This window comes from Balaenoptera acutorostrata, chromosome 12 (genome assembly GCF_949987535.1).
Source record: "Balaenoptera acutorostrata chromosome 12, mBalAcu1.1, whole genome shotgun sequence".
Lineage (NCBI taxonomy): Eukaryota > Metazoa > Chordata > Mammalia > Artiodactyla > Balaenopteridae > Balaenoptera > Balaenoptera acutorostrata.
Window position 1 is genome coordinate 30620667 of NC_080075.1, and position 15591 is coordinate 30636257.

The 15591-nt window shown below is 49.4% G+C and overlaps 1 protein-coding gene across 2 annotated transcripts; it reads left to right on the forward strand.

The window, feature by feature from the left end:
* Positions 1-8130: 8130 nt before the first annotated feature.
* Positions 8131-10682, forward strand: EGR4 (early growth response 4). Of its 2 annotated transcripts, none has more exons than XM_007184003.3 (2): positions 8131-8511; positions 8911-10682. In XM_007184003.3, exons 1-2 carry the CDS (start codon positions 8376-8378, stop codon positions 10224-10226), a joined length of 1452 nt encoding a protein of 483 aa, XP_007184065.2. In that variant the 5' UTR covers positions 8131-8375; the 3' UTR covers positions 10227-10682. The 2 variants fall into 2 exon arrangements, with proteins under 2 accessions (XP_007184065.2, XP_028022771.1); XM_028166970.2 differs by having other exon boundaries at positions 8162-8511; positions 8914-10682.
* Positions 10683-15591: the final 4909 nt, after the last annotated feature.

Sequence of the window (15591 nt, forward strand, 5' to 3'; positions counted from 1 at the left end):
TGGAGATTAATCCTCTGTCAGTTGCTTCATTTGCAAATATTTTCTCCCATTCTGAGGGTTGTCTTTTCGTCTCGTTTATGGTTTCCTTTGCTGTGCAAAAGCTTTTAAGTTTCATTAGGTCCCATTTGTTTATTTTTGTTTTTATTTCCATTTCTCTAGGAGGTGGGTCAAAAAGGATCTTGCTGTGATTTATGTCATAGAGTGTTCTGCCTATGTTTTCCTTATCCACTATTTCTTTTTTTTTTTAAATAATTTTTATTTTTTTTTATTTATTTATGGCTGTGTTGGGTCTTCGTTTCTGTGCGAGGGCTTTCTCTAGTTGTGGCAAGCGGGGGCCAGTCTTCATCGCGGTGCGCGGGCCTCTCACTATCGCGGCCTCTCTTGTTGCGGAGCACAGGCTCCAGACGCGCAGGCTCAGTAATTGCGGCTCACGGGCCCAGTTGCTCTGCGGTATGTGGGATCTTCCCAGACCAGGGCACGAACCCGTGTCTCCTGCATTGGCAGGCAGATTCTCAACCACTGCGCCACCAGGGAAGCCTCCACTATTTCTTAACTGGATATACTGCTTCTCACATCACCTCTCATTGCTACAGAAAGTGCTTGTGCTTCGGCTGCTTAATTTGTTAATTCTAGCCTCAGTCCTCAGACTGTAGGTAGAGCAAATAACATACTCCCATTTTCACAGGTGAGGAAATGCAAGCACAGAAAGATTGGGAATTTGTTCAAGGTCACAGAACAAGCTAACAGCAGAGCTGAGTTGGAATCTGTTCCCCTGACTCCAGGCTTGAGGTCACTACTCTATTATGGGATTCTCTATGACCCTGCAGGCCGTGTGTGCCTAGTCTGGCCTTTATGGGGACTGGATTTAGAAGTCCTGTTGACGTTCCTTCCATTCCTTACCTCCCTGTTTCAGAAACCTGCTGTACATGATTGATAAAGCCGGTTCTGTTCTGGGCCCCAGCTTGCTGCTATCTGGGCAGCGGCCCCTGGGGCCTTCCCCCTCGTGCCCTGACTGAGGAAAGGTCCCTGCTGGAGTCTTCACATGCACACCACATGCATGTGTGGGACACACTGGTTGCCAAGCCAAATATGGCTCCAGATTATTCTAGGAAACAAATACATTGTTTTGCTTTGGATTGCAGGAATTGCTAATTAGGGCTTTTTATTTTGGGCAGTGCTCCTTGGAGCTCGCAGACAGATGGAGTACGCAACTTGCTCCAGGGGCATTGTTAAGCAGAGGGAAATATCCACTTCTGCCCGCATTATGAGAACCTGCAGAGCCCAGTGCTGCCCAGCTCCTGCCCTCAAGACCTGAGGTGGAGGCCTCTTGGGAGGCTTCCTGGCTCCCACTGGTTTCCCCTTCTCCAGGAATTGCTCTCAAAACCCAAGTGTAAGCCCCTATTGGTCTTGTCAGGTATATTACTCTGACCCCTAGCCAGATCACTGTCCTAGGAAGGACAGCAGAGGTCTTTCCTGGGATCTCCTACCTGGAATTGAGAATGAGAACCCATTCATCACAGGAGGTGGGCATGGAGAACACAGAATCTGCTAGTGGCCAGGTTTTCAGTCATCAGTGGGAGAAAAGAGGAAGAGCTGAAAGTATTTGGAAAACTCTTTGCCTCTGGTTCCACTAGCTCCTGACACCAGCTGTGTCCGTACTCCCTTGCAGGTTGGTTGTTTGACACTCCCTTGGATTCTGTGAGCTGATAAATTCTTTTCTTTTCTTTTTTTTTTGTCTAAACTAATTCAGGTTGCATTTCTATCACTTGCAACCAGAAGCCTAGCTTAGTGGTGGACAGTGTTCAGGGACACACAGAGGACTCAGGCTATGGCTCAGTGGCCCAGCTGTAGATTAACTGCCTGAGTGTTTTGGAGTTATGTTGTCAGATCCCAGTACACTGACTAATCTACTTCAAAGCAGTTTAAGGAAAACTACTACAAGATGGGGAAGGAGAGATGATAAAAAACAGGAGATGAGCGCAGGTGAGAGGAAGCAGGAGGAGGCCAGGGAGAAGAGAAGCACACCAGGTTGGTTTAACGGGCTTCTTTCTGATTCCGCTTCTGTTTTAGAGCTATAGGCCTCTCAGTCTACTCTCAGCCTCTTTTTCACCTTCTCAGCTCATGAATTGAAAACCAACGTTCTGAACACCATTACCTAATCAGATAAAAACACATATCAAGATCCAAGTCCATTACTGCCCACAAAGGGAGAACCAGGCTTAGAGACAAAGGGGTGGTGGGAGGCTGATTCCAAATTCCAGGGTGGGTAGCAGCATGGAGACGTCATTCTGTCCATCCCCCTGCCTCTGGCCCTCCTAGAACCCATTCTAGTCACACCTCACACGTCTGTGATCAGCTCTGTCCAATGTTGATTTTGCCCAAGGAGGAATGTAGAATGGAAGATAAGAGAAAGAATAACCTCCCTCTCTCCTGTGGGAGAAAAGCTTAGAAGCTGCTTTGGAAGAATCTAAGAAGCTTTTCCTGAATGGTTTGCAGCTGCCTTGTTCTCCTCTCCACCTCCCCCATGACCCAAACTAGAAAAAACAAAACTAAGGAGGGTGCAGAAGCCCCTATACCCCATGTCCCCACGCCAGTCCATGTGAGAACAGCCTCAACTCTAGTGCCCAGTGCAGGGTTGTAAGGAGCATGAGGAAGGCGCCCACGCAGATGTCTTTGGGTGAGGCATTAGGCCCCTAGATCACAGAAAAGGAAATAAAGAGCAAGGCCCTGTGAAAAGTACCTTGTCTTTACTGATAATTTTTAGAATGCAAATGAAAATATCACAGGGATACCTTTTTCTGCTTACCAGTTGGCTCTCATATGCTGCTCTCTGGTCTGCAAACTGGAACAATCTTTTTAGAGGAAGGTTTGACAACATATATTGTAATTTTAAATACTTCTACCTTGACCTAGGAATTCTACTTTTTGGAATCTATTCTATGGTTAATCTATTCTATGGTTATGGTTTGTATATTATGGTTATACAAATCCTGGCACTCTCATTAATCTTAACCTTGTGCACTCGGGCAAGTTTCTTAACCTCCTCATGCCTCGGTTTCCCCATCACTATCTCCATGAAGTAGAGATAGTAATAGTACTTAGCAAGTTGTTGTGAGGATTAAATTGTGAGTATATGTAAAGCTCTCAATACCCAGTTAATAGTGCCCACAGTAAGTGGTATACAAATGTTAGCTAGCATACTGTATTATTATTACCCCTATCAGTACACCAAGTATACATAAAGGGCTATGCACAGCCAGATTCTTCGTAATAGTGAAAAAAAGGAACTATCGAGTTAAAAAATTAGGTACATCTACATGATGGAATACTCTGAAGCAACTGTTATTAATACTATAGTCTGTACCATGATTGGGGGAAAAAAGAAACTGTTCAAGGTACAATGTCAAGTTAGTTACAAGAGTATGTATAGTATGATACCATCGGTATCAATAATGATAACGATGCTACAGCTGAATAGATGAATGTTGAATGAATACGCATGAAGAAAAATCTATAGGAATCAACCTAAAACTTTTAAGCTTTATATATCTGGGTAGAGAAGGGAAAGATATTTCCACTTTTTGTATTATAAATTTTAACATGTTTGTCTTTTTCCAGCGAGCCTATGTTACTTGTGTGGTCATTAAGAAAAATAATAATAGTGAGAACCCAAACCACAAACAAACAACTGAACATGGTCAGGGAAGAGGGAGGGGACAGAGAAGGACCCTGATGATGGGTACCTTGCCTTGGACTCCTTCTGGCCTAGTGGTCAGTGAAGCCTAGGGGCACCGCAGGGCCTTGGGGACAGGAGCTGTGTACTGCAGAAGTTGCAGCTGGAGGCAAACTTCATCTCTGCTACAGCCTCAATGGCCTTATTCCGTGTTAGTCTGATGTCTGGATCTTGCCTCTGCCCATGCTTTTAAATAGATCCTTTAGGGAGAGAAAATGAGAGGCAGTGGAAGGGGGTATGGGAGAGAAGAAGAAAGGAGAGGAAGAGGGGCCAGAGGAGAGAGGAGAGGAAGAGAGGAAAGAGAAATGCTATGTGCTTGCATCTCCATGGCCCCAGGAAGTGGGACGTGGAGCTGCTCCTCAGCATTCTGTGCCAGGAGTCGCCATGGAGACTGAGCGCTAGCCTCTTCATGATTAATACTCTGAGGCAGCTGTCTTCTTGGAGTCTTTTAAAATATACACTATTATTTGAACACAATGATATTTAGAGCAGAAAGATCAAAGTGGGGAGTTGGGGAGGAGACAGTTGCATTACCAGAATGATGACAGGGGCTGGGCCCTTCCCAGGAGACAGAAAAGGGAGGCTTACTTCTCTGATCCCTCTCCCTCCGCCCTCCCTGCATCCAGAGCTTCCAGTCTCATCCACTGCGACATGAGCGTCAGCATCCAAAGGGCCCATGCAGCGCCCCTGGCACAGGGCTGTATTCAATGAACATCTGATGAATGAATTTGTTCATTCATTAATTCATTCAGTAATTGTCTATTCAGTGCTTGTCTAGAAAGTAAACTCTCCTTCCCTCACCTTTTCCCATGGAAATCCAAAATTTCCTCTCAGCCTCCCCAGAGTCACATACACACCATCACCACCACCACCTTTCACAATGGCTCCTAAGAACCTGGCATGCTCTCCTCCTCAACATGTGTCTGATGTGACCCACAGTGTTCCTAATGGCAGTCACTCCGGAGAATTCTTGCAGGGATGGAAACCAGCCAGATGGAGTTTGCACATTTGAAAAGCTAGAGGAAGATTCTCCACCTAAAGCCATCTTAAAGTTAAACTTTTTGTAAAATGAATGAACTTTTCCTAAATTATCTTGTGGAGTAGGCTAGCCTGGGCTTGACTCTCAGTTCCACCATTGAATAGAAGTATAGCCTTGAGTGAGTTGCTTAACCTTTTCAAGTCTGTTTCCTCATCTGTGAAATGGGTCTTCAATTCCTTATTCCACAGAGCTTTTGTAATGATTAAATGATATGTTTGTAGAGTGTTCAGTGTATGAGATTTCCCTCTTGTGTGTAAATTCGTGTTTTTATATTTGAAGTGTGAATTAAAGTAGAGCTCATAGATCTAAACTCCTCTCTCTTCCATGCCCACCCAAAGACCTTTATTCTATCTGGGCCCAGAATCTTTTTTCTTTTCTTTTTTTTTTTATCTTGGCCACGTCACGCAGCTTGCAGGATCTTAGTTCCCCGACCAGGGACTGAACCCGGGCCACAGCAGTGAAAACGTCAAATCCTAACCACTAGACCACCAGGAATCTATTTTTAAGCTGTTAAAATTTGGTAGTAAGATGGACTGAGCTGGGAAGGGCTACAAAATGTCCACCCTCTTTATATTCCCTCCTCCCCCCTCAAGGAGCCAAATGTAGATGCAACTGCCCTCCAGAGGTAACCATCCCATGTGCGAGAGTATGTGTATGTGTGTCCGCTGAAGGTGAGGGGCACAGGGGTAGGAATGTGGGCCAGCCCACACCCGGAGCACAAGCTGTGTCCCCCGTCTCCTCTCCTATTCACTCTTTCCTCCCCAGCTCTGCCTCCAGGCCTGGCCTCTAACAAGAGGAAGCTGGACCTTTGTCTTAACACAGACCTAGCCCAACTGCCCTTGGCAAAGAGCAGCAATGGCCTGGGAACTTGCCAAAGGAGTAGGAGAATTATCCATGACTAAGAAGGAGGAGGAATGCCGTGGCAGAGGGAAGAACAGCAGAGGGATGGAGAACCTGGGGCTGGCCAATCTGGCCTGACGGGGCAACCTGGCGAGCCCTGGACACCGGCCTAGCCAAACTCCTCCACTCCCCCTCCCTCCCAGGCAGCAAGATGCCAGCATGGATTTGAGACATGTGTGCCCTGTATGTCTGGTGTGGGATCACCGGGCCTCAGCAATGCATTTGGATTAGAATCAAACCCAGAGTCTGAAATAGAGTATAAAGGACATGCTGCCCGGTGTGTCTAATCCTTACAGACAAGTGCTGGGTTTCTGCATTTCCTAAATGGAAACACATGTGCTGCTAACATAGAACTATGTCTGTGGCATTTGTTAGGTCATGCTGCACGTGCATGATTTCCAGACACAAGAGAATAAATGCAAGTGTGTCAGCATGTATTTTGCAGGTGATTATGTGATGACATATTCTGTGAACACACTTGTAACATTGTTGTGGGGTGGTGGGTAGGGCAGCTAGGGATGGAGATGGATCTCACAGTGCAGCTAGCGATGGAGATAGGTCTCACAGTCCTTGTAGAATAAAAACTAAAATCCACCTTCTGGTGCATAGTAAGCACTTAAGGAATGAATACTGAATGAACAAACATTGAGAAGCTGAATGAATGAATGTTTGCATAATGAACACAGGGTGAAAGACCTGAGAATTTGGTGGAGTTTGGGCATTCTTGGCACTCTCCCTTGAAAAAGGAGGCTGGGCAAGGGGGCCTGGGAGATACACTGCCAGTCATGCTGTAGCCCATCACCCCTGAATGGCTTTGTGCCCATTCCTAAGAAAGTAGAGAAGTAAGAGGGAATCCCAGCCCTGCCCCTCCTACCTTCTGGCACCCAGAGTCCCAAGAATTGATGCTCTTCATAAAGAAAAACATACTATCCCATGTATATACCTAATCCCCTAATTGGTCCAGAAAGGAGTTAAGTGAACTATAACACAAAATAAAATGAAAAATTTAAAAAGATGAGAAGATAAAACAAAGGGAAAACCACAGCAGAAGAGAGATGAGATCAGGAGAGTAGGCAGGCTTCTTTGCAGGAGTTGACTAGCCTTCTGCAGCTAATAGCCACGGCTTCCATAAGGCTATGAAATATTTTTTTTAGGTTTTTCAGAAGCAGCCCAATTATTCCAGAAACTGATTCCAGGGAAATATAGCCTGTAGATTCTCTGTGTGCTCCTGGGAACAACCCCTTAGAGTAAAGTCATTTATACACAGGTAGAAAAAAAAGTTTACTACACAAGCATCTCAAACCCTGTGGGTGAGAGAAGAGGGAGCAGGAATTGGCCCTACTTCTCTGGAGGACAATTGCCAGTTGTATCAAAATTTTACATACTCTTTGATCCAGAGTTACACTCATTGGAATTTATCCCACAGATGCATTCACATTTATTTACTCAAGGACTACAACAACGATGACAAGCAAAAGGTTGGAAACTTCCTATACGCTAATGGATAGGGGACAAACTGACCTCCCTTACAGTGGAGTACTATACAGCCTTAGAAAAGAATGACCAACCTCTCTATGTTTGCACATGGAGCAATCTCTCAGCTATTGTTAGTGGGGGAAAATTCTATGGCAGGACAGTGTGTATGCTTGCAATACGCATAATTTTTTTTCTTAAAGAATACACAGGAAATTTAGACGTGGCTACCTCAGGAGGGAGGTGAGTAGAGAAAAGAGAGACTTTTACTTTTCAATTTATAATATACCCTTCTGTGCTAACTGACGTTTTCTCTCACGATATGATCCTTTTTAATTTAAATAAGTTATTTTTCCTAGAACTAAACAACAAAAAACTATTAAGAATATGAAAAACACACAGATGTGAGGAAATAATGAATAATGGCAATAATCTCTACGGTTCATTGAGTGCCCCGTGCCTAGAATTTCATATGCTCTAACCCAATTAATCTTTATAGCAAATTTATGAAGTAGACGTACGTATCTCCATTTCACAGATGAGGAAACTGACGTTTGGGGAGATGAAATGACAGAGCTAGAAGGTGGCAGAGAGAGGATTCGAACCCAAACTGTGGAATCCCTAAGCCCACTGTCTTTCCTAACCGTCCTTCGGCCTCTGCCTCCAGGAGAGACGTGCACTTACTTGACGTCCAGACCCACGCGACGCAGCTCCCCAGCCAGGCGCACCCGCGGTCCCGGCGCGCACGGGGCTCCACGCTCAGGGAGTGCGCGCGCACGCAGCGGCGCGGGCCCGTCGGCGGCTGTGGCGAAGACGTCACAGCCCGAGTTTTCCTTTTCGGGAGTCCCCGGTACACATCCTGTGTCCATGTTTGGGCATTTACGTCACGGCGGCTGGGCCGGGGCCTCCCGAAATGGCAGTGGCCCTGGGAGTCGGAAGCCCTGAGCCAGCGCCGCCGCTGCTATATAAGTGGGGGGGCCGCGGGTTGGGGGAGCCCGGCTGCGCTTTGGACCGGCGAGGAACCGCCACCTGAGGCGGGTCCCAGCGAGCAAGGGCGCCTCGGCCACCACCACCCCCCAACCCTTTCCCAGAGGTGAGAGCCCGCAGCCAGGAGCCCGAGAGCCTGGGTCTGCGAGGCGCGGGGCGCCCCGACTGTCGGCCTCCCGGCCATCCGCGCGCCCCCAAACCCAGCGGGCGAGGCCCCCGGAGCCCCGCAGCCGCAGCCGAGCCATGCTCCACCTTAGCGAGTTTTCTGGCCCCGACGCGCTCCTGGTAAAGTCCACCGAGGGCTGTTGCTCTGAACCCAGTACCGAACTGACCCGGCTGCCCGCCAGGGACCCACCCGCAGCCGCCGGCTATCCCGGAGGTAAGGAGCGCGGCCGGGGGTGCTCAGACGGCGGCGCAGCGCGGGGACGCAAGGTGCCTGAGAACAGGCAGGGACTGGGACGCTGGAGCTGTGGGGCTAGGGGCGGAAGGAGATTCGGGGTCCTGTGTGTGCGCACCCCCAATCCCACCCCCACCCGGCCTCCAGCGCCTCCGCAGGAACCTGTGCGTGTATCAAGGCGTCCTTTTGCCTTTGCACGTGTGTTTTGCGTGTGCATGTTTGTATGTGCGTCTTGGGGCGTATGCTGGCTCCGGCTGGATCAGAATGTGCAAAAGGCACTTTGTGTGTGCCAGTGCGCACCAAGGGCTTCTTGGGTAGGGGCTGCGGGCTCCGAGGCACAGCCTTTAATGTGCGCGGAGCTGATTCCTGCTCCCTCCTCAGCAGGTGACTTCTTGAGCTGGGCCTTGAGCAGCTGCGGCGCCGGGGGGGACTTAGCCGACTCCTGCTTCCTGGAGGGGCCTGCGCCCACGCCTCCTCCCGGCCTCAGCTACAGTGGTAGCTTCTTCATCCAGGCAGTACCCGAACACCCGCACGATCCGGAGGCACTCTTCAACCTCATGTCGGGCATCCTAGGCCTGGCACCTTTCCCGGGCGCTGAGGCGGCAGCATCCCGGTCTCCTCTGGACGCCTCTTTTCCCGCAGGCTCCGACGCCTTGCTGCCGGGTCCGCCAGACCTTTTCTCCCCGGATCTGGGCGCTACCGTCTTCCCAGAGGCGTTCTGGGAGGCCTCACCCTCGGCGGGCGCCCCCCCACAGTGCCTGTATGAGCCTCATCTCTCCCCACCCGACGTTAAGCCCGGCCTCCGGGCTCCTCCGGCTTCTCCTGCGCTGGACACTGCCTCGGCCTTCAAAGGTCCCTACGCTCCATGGGAGCTGCTCTCAGCCGGGGCTCCAGGGAGCTGTGGGTCACAGGGAGGCTACCAGGGTGCCCCGGAGGCCCGTTTCCCCCCGATGGGGGCCAAGATTGAAGACCTGTTGTCCATCAGCTGCCCCGCGGAGCTGCCGGCTGGCCCCTCCAGCAGACTGTACACCGCGGGGGCCTACGATGCTTTCCCGCTGGCCCCGGGTGACTTAGGGGAGGGAACCGAGAGCCTCCCGGGGCTCCTGACCCCTACTAGTGGGGAGGGAGGGAGTAGCGGCGAAGGCGGAGAGTTTCTAGATGGTACGCAGCCTGAGCTTTCCCCGCTGGGCCTCCGCAGCGCCGGGGCGGACTTCCCGAAACCTCTGGTGGCGGACCTCCCCGGGAGCAGTGGCGTGCCTGAGCCTCCAGGACCGCCGCCGGTCCCATTCCCCCCAGCCAAGGCGCGGCGCAAGGGGCGCCGGGGCGGCAAGTGCAGCGCACGCTGCTTCTGCCCTCGGCCGCACGCCAAGGCATTTGCTTGCCCGGTGGAGAGCTGTGTGCGCAGCTTTGCGCGCTCTGACGAGCTCAACCGCCACCTGCGCATCCACACGGGCCACAAGCCGTTCCAGTGCCGCATCTGCCTCCGCAACTTCAGCCGCAGCGACCACCTTACCACACACGTGCGCACCCACACAGGCGAGAAGCCCTTTGCCTGCGACGTGTGCGGCCGCCGCTTCGCGCGCAGCGATGAGAAGAAACGGCACAGCAAGGTGCACCTCAAGCAGAAGGCGCGCGCCGAGGAGCGGCTCAAGGGCCTTGGCTTTTACTCGTTGGGCCTCTCCTTCGCTGCGCTGTGAGGGTGAAATGGGTTTGCACATTGGGGCGCTGCAGTCCGGCGCGCACGAGAAAACCTGCCCACCCCTCCCCGCTCCTCTGCCCACTTTTTTCCGGCACGCCCTAGGGCGGGCCTCTGGTCCGGCTTCTAGTTCCCTTGAAGCGCCCGCCGCACACTCCCCGTACAGCACTAGCTCCATGGACAGCTCCCGCGGTCCGGGCGCTGTCTTCCGAGTCAGCCACGCTTTGGAGGGAAGTTCTCTCAGGCCACCCACTGAGTAGGCACTTCCCTGGGACTTAAGACTCTCTTTTGTAATGGCGCACGCCCCACGCCCTCTCCTAGACCCCCAGAGACGGGCAGGGGCAGAGCCGAGCTGGTCTCGCGCGGGGTTTTGTACAGCAATGTCGTTTTCAGCAGCCGTTGGTTGTAACGTTTTGCTTTGGGGTTATTTCCTTTTTTGTTGTCGTTCATTTTTGTAAAGCAGACGCTACTCTCAAGCAGTTGACAAAACTGTTTATTTTTGCAATTAAAATTATTGTGCTAAAAGCTTACGGAATCTGCCATCCAAGCTCTTGACCATTCCCGCACCCACTCCCCCAGGAGTATATGTGCCAGAAGAGAAAGGGGATCCTCATGCTCATGGCATCATTACACACCTACCGTCAGGCACTTTGGCACATGGTGGGCATTCAATAAATATGTACTGAATTAACAAATGAATTTAATCATAGCTGACCTAAGGGTTCAAGGTGTTTCTGGAACTTGAGAGTGCTTGAGAGGCTTAGGTATTAAACACTGTGCATGTATTATCCTCCTTAGTCCTCACAATCCTGAGTGCAGCATGAGGAAGCAAAGTACATAACTTGCTGGGTAACCCAGCTAGGAACAGACAGGGTCAAACTCAGATCTGTCTGGCTCCAAAGCCAGTGCTTTTTTTCCCAACCCCAGAATGGCGGCACCTCAGCTTATCAGCACTGTTTGGAAAGGCATCCTACCAAGAGGTGAAATAGATTTGGCAACTAGAGGGAGCTCCAGGCAGTAGCAACAGCAGCAAAAGACTGCAGTATTTCAGTGCTGCTTGTGAACACCCAGAGCTTTGGGTATCACAGAGGCTCCAGCCAGTGCCTATGCATCTGTATGAGAATCACATGCTGTCAGGCCCAAAAGGGACTCAGCATTCAGCTAGACCGTTGATGGGCAGAGCTAAGCCCAGTAAGGAGAGGGTGCTTGCCAGAGGCTGCTTTTCCCACAGCAGCCCATTTACCATCTAGTCAAGCACTGGCCACAGCCCCTTTTTCCTAACTCTCCTTCCAGATGAAACTTCCATGGCTTTCCGGGGCGGGGGGCAGGCGGTGGAGCTAGGAGGGTGGTGAGGAAAGTATGATCCTGTGATGGGGAAAGTGGGGAATGGGTGAAACTTCCCCCCCCTTTACTCCCTAAACTCCCAACCCAAAAGCTCTTACTCTTTCTGGCGATCTTGGGTAGACGCTGGAGCATTAAAAGCCTGCTGTGCTCCCATCTCTCCTCCCCAACAACTCCTCTCTGCTAAGGAAAGGATAGAGCCTGTCTGGGGGCTTCTTTCTTTTCTGAGCTGAGCTATTCTTGAATTAAGAGAGTCCTACAGCCCTAGGATGCCAGAACAACCCAGCTTCTAATCCTTTGGCTACTTCATCCCTTCACTCTCAGATGTGCTCACCCTCCACCCCCACAGTCCAGTTGACCAGAGACAAAATGATCAATTCAATTATCAGTGAATTCCACCCATTTTTCTCCCTGAGTGGTAAGTGCTTTCATGTGGTTGAGTACCTTGCATCTAATAAACCAATTTGTGGTAAAGGATTCAATACTACCTCTTCTAGGAGAGTTAACATTTTAATAGAGTAGCCTATAGAGGGCAATGTTTAACCCCGTAGTGAGGCTCAAATGATGAACCATCAGGCACTGTAATAGGGAAGTGGTAGATTCATGGAGACATAAGACGATGATGACTCTCATTATCTTACTATTTAAGTGACCACACCTTTCACTTATAGGCATGGACCACCTGACTTCACTTTCCATGCAGAGTAGGGTAAGAAAGAGCATAAAGGCCCAGATTTCAAGCAACTGGTCCCAAACCACACAACCTGAACAAAGGAAGAAGGGCAGACAGGCTGTAGGTGGGTGGTGTCTAACCAGTCCACCCTTGCCCCCTTGAGCAGCATTCCATCAAGTACTATCAGCTCTGTTGTGCCCCACCTTGTCCTCATACCCACCTAGGCCTAAAATCACTGATGAGAAAATTGCACCCCAAAGAAGTGACTTAGTAGTGGTGCTGGTACCAGGGCCCAGCCTGGTTCTACAACTCCCAGCTAAGAAGTCCCTCCTATTACTCCCAAGGGAAACTGCTCCATTTACTGGAACTTCCCCTAGGGACTTAGGGAAAAGAATGTTAGGCCAGAGATGGAAAGAATTAAATAAAACAATCAGAAAATCGTCCCAAACCCAGGACCCAAACATAATCGGGGACTAACAGCTCATTTTCTATACTTGCTCCTATTTTTTATCTGGTCCTCAAAATGTTGTTTTCCCAGACTTAGTTCTGAGCCCCCTCCTTCCCCATTTCCACACTCTTCTTGGAGAGCACATTAATTCCTAGGCTTTCAGCTATCACTGATGCATAGATGACTTCTAAGCCAGCCAGCCCTCATCTCTACTCCAGCTGAAGCCCATGGTTCTGACTAATGAACACCTCCATATGGGGATGTTCACCACAATTTCAAATACTATCTGTCTAAAATCAAATCATCCTTCCATATACCCAGTTTATGCTAATGGTGACTATCATTTGTTTGGTTCCCCAAAATCACCTAAATAACTACAGTTCTTCTGTGGGATTCATTTTTAACCCCTCTTTCCCCCACATCCAGGCTGTCACTCAGACTTACTGGATCTTGTTGAAGTTCTAAAGGGTCTTAACTACTCTAATTCATGGTACATCGTTTCCTTTTACATACTGTAATTTTCAGTTTGTGAGCTCATCTTAAGTGGGGATTTACCTGGTCAGTAATATTCTGTAGCCTGGGTTGAGGGTATGTTTCTCCTGAGCAGTTTTGTGCTTGCTTCTGCCAGGCATTCCAGGAATATCAACTGACAAGACCAATCTTTATGTTAATTTCTTGGCTTGGGGTTCTTGTACTATGCAGGTGTTGTGAGTTTAAACTCTAACTCAAGTAGTTATAAATTCTCAGAGGCAACTTCCCCTTCTCCACCCAGGGCCCAGGTCAGGACGGACAAGCAACATGGGAAGGTATTCCTTCCCTATACTTACTTCCTAGGGTTAGTCACAGCACATCTTGAGCTTACATTTGTTGGTCTCAGTTCCCTTGTTTCGGTCCAAGTAGATTTTCCCTTTCTTGCAAGCTCAGCTAAGCATTTCAGATGTCCGTTATGTTTTGTGAATCAGTCCATGCATTCTTTAGCAGGCGGGACTTTGGTTTATTCCACAGTATTGCTGAAGACTAAAGCCAGAAGATATTGATTCCTCTTTTAAAATATTTCCCCCATTTATCCTCTCTGTTCCTATTGCCAGCACCTCAGTCCATTCCACCCCTTCCACATACACAAACACTTTGGCTATGACATCATAATAGTTGGAAGGAGCTTACAAGAACATCCTGTCTGACCCCTCATTGTACAGAGTAGGAAACTGAGGCCCAAGAAGTTTGGGATTTTCTTAAGGGGACACAGATGATGAGAGACTGAAGTGGGCCTTGAACTCGGGCTTTCCAGTTCCAAGACCAGTGCATATCCATATATCCACTTGTTTCACAAATATTACTGAGTGCCTACCATATGTTGGGCCCGTGGTTCCCAACTTTTTTCCTTTCTAGTGCAACTGAGGAGTTCGATACATGCACATTAGTAACAAAGCCTCACTCAAATCCTGACTCTCACCCTGGAGAGACAGGGAAGAGCAATAAGAATCTTGATGAGGCAGAGTTTGACAAAGCAACCCAGAGCGCTACTTCCTCCCTCTTCACCCCAACCTCTGTGCCCTGTTTGAAACAAGCCTGCTCTACACCAAACTGCTTCCTGTGGTCCCTCTGCCTCCATTTTCTCTCCTTCCGTTTCACACTGCACAGCGCTACTGATGTAATTTCCCTAAACCATTATTCATAGTGTTTTATCCCAAACTGACCACAATTTCCACCTTCCTACAAAAAATACATCACAGTTAAAGCCCTCCATATCTGATACAAACTTATCGTCCACCCTCCTCTGTAGTCTCTCCCTTTGCTCTGTGCTAGTTCCTCCCCACTACGTATTGTCCAAATCCTCCCACCGTTGAGCTCCTTCAAGGGCAGAGACCTTGTCTGATCATCCACATGTGTGGCCACCATATCACTAGGCCTTCTGCCCAGCACACCTTAAGTGCTTAATTATTGGGTTGATTGGTTGGCTAAAAGGAGAAGAGAAAAAGAGAAGGGGAAAGAGGAAGGAAGGAAGGTGGTTGGAGAGCATGAAACTGGGAAAGGATCAGGAGGGAGATGGGAAGAAGCAAGATTGAGGCACTGATGCAATCCACGGGGTCCCATGAGTAGGACCACACTTCTGGATGGTCTGTGCCTGTCTAATTCTTCCTGAGCCCATGATTCTCTGCTTCAGGTCTGGGTCCCCAGATGTGTCTGTCATTCAGCTTTCTCTCTCCCTTTTGGCTTTTCTGGCCCACATGGAGTGGGATTCAGTTTAACATTTTTAGAACTGTGGTTCCCATAACAACCAAGCAGGAACTGTTGTCCATAAAATGTAGCCTGGGCACACATGCACACACACATATGCACATGTGTGCACGTGTGCACATGCATACCCGAATACACACATGAAGTATATGCATGCCCACTTACATACACATGTGCATTTGCTCGTATATACACACATATGCACAAGCACACCCACATGTACACACATGCATACATTCACACATGCATGCACTCACAAACAATGCACACATGTGCATATGCACAGATATACACCTGTATGCACATGCATGTATGTACACATTCACGAAAACACGTGTTCATACACAAGCATGCCTCAAATTGTTTTGTTCTTTTTAAAATTTATTTATTTTTGGCTGTGTTGGGTCTTCGTTGCTGCGCGCGGGCGAGTGGGGGCTACTCTTCGTTGCGGTGTGTGGGCTTCTCACTGCGGTGGCTTCTCTTGTTGCGGAGCATGGGCTCTAGACACGTGGGCTTCAGTAGTTGTGGCATGCGGGCTCAGTAGTTGTGGCTCATGGGCTAGAGCACAGGCTCAGTAGTTGTGGCGCACGGGCTTAGTTGCTCCGCGGCATGTGGGATCTTCCAGGACCAGGGCTCGAACCCGTGTCCCCTGCATTGGCAGGCGGA

Excerpts from the sequence above, each read along its gene's own strand:
- EGR4 (XM_007184003.3), top strand. The coding sequence starts at position 8,376 with ATGCTCCACCTTAGCGAGTTTTCTGGCCCCGACGCGCTCCTGGTAAAG. Across the intron at positions 8,512-8,910 it reads AGCCGCCGGCTATCCCGGAG|CAGGTGACTTCTTGAGCTGG; the intron begins GTAAGGAGCGCG and ends CTCCCTCCTCAG.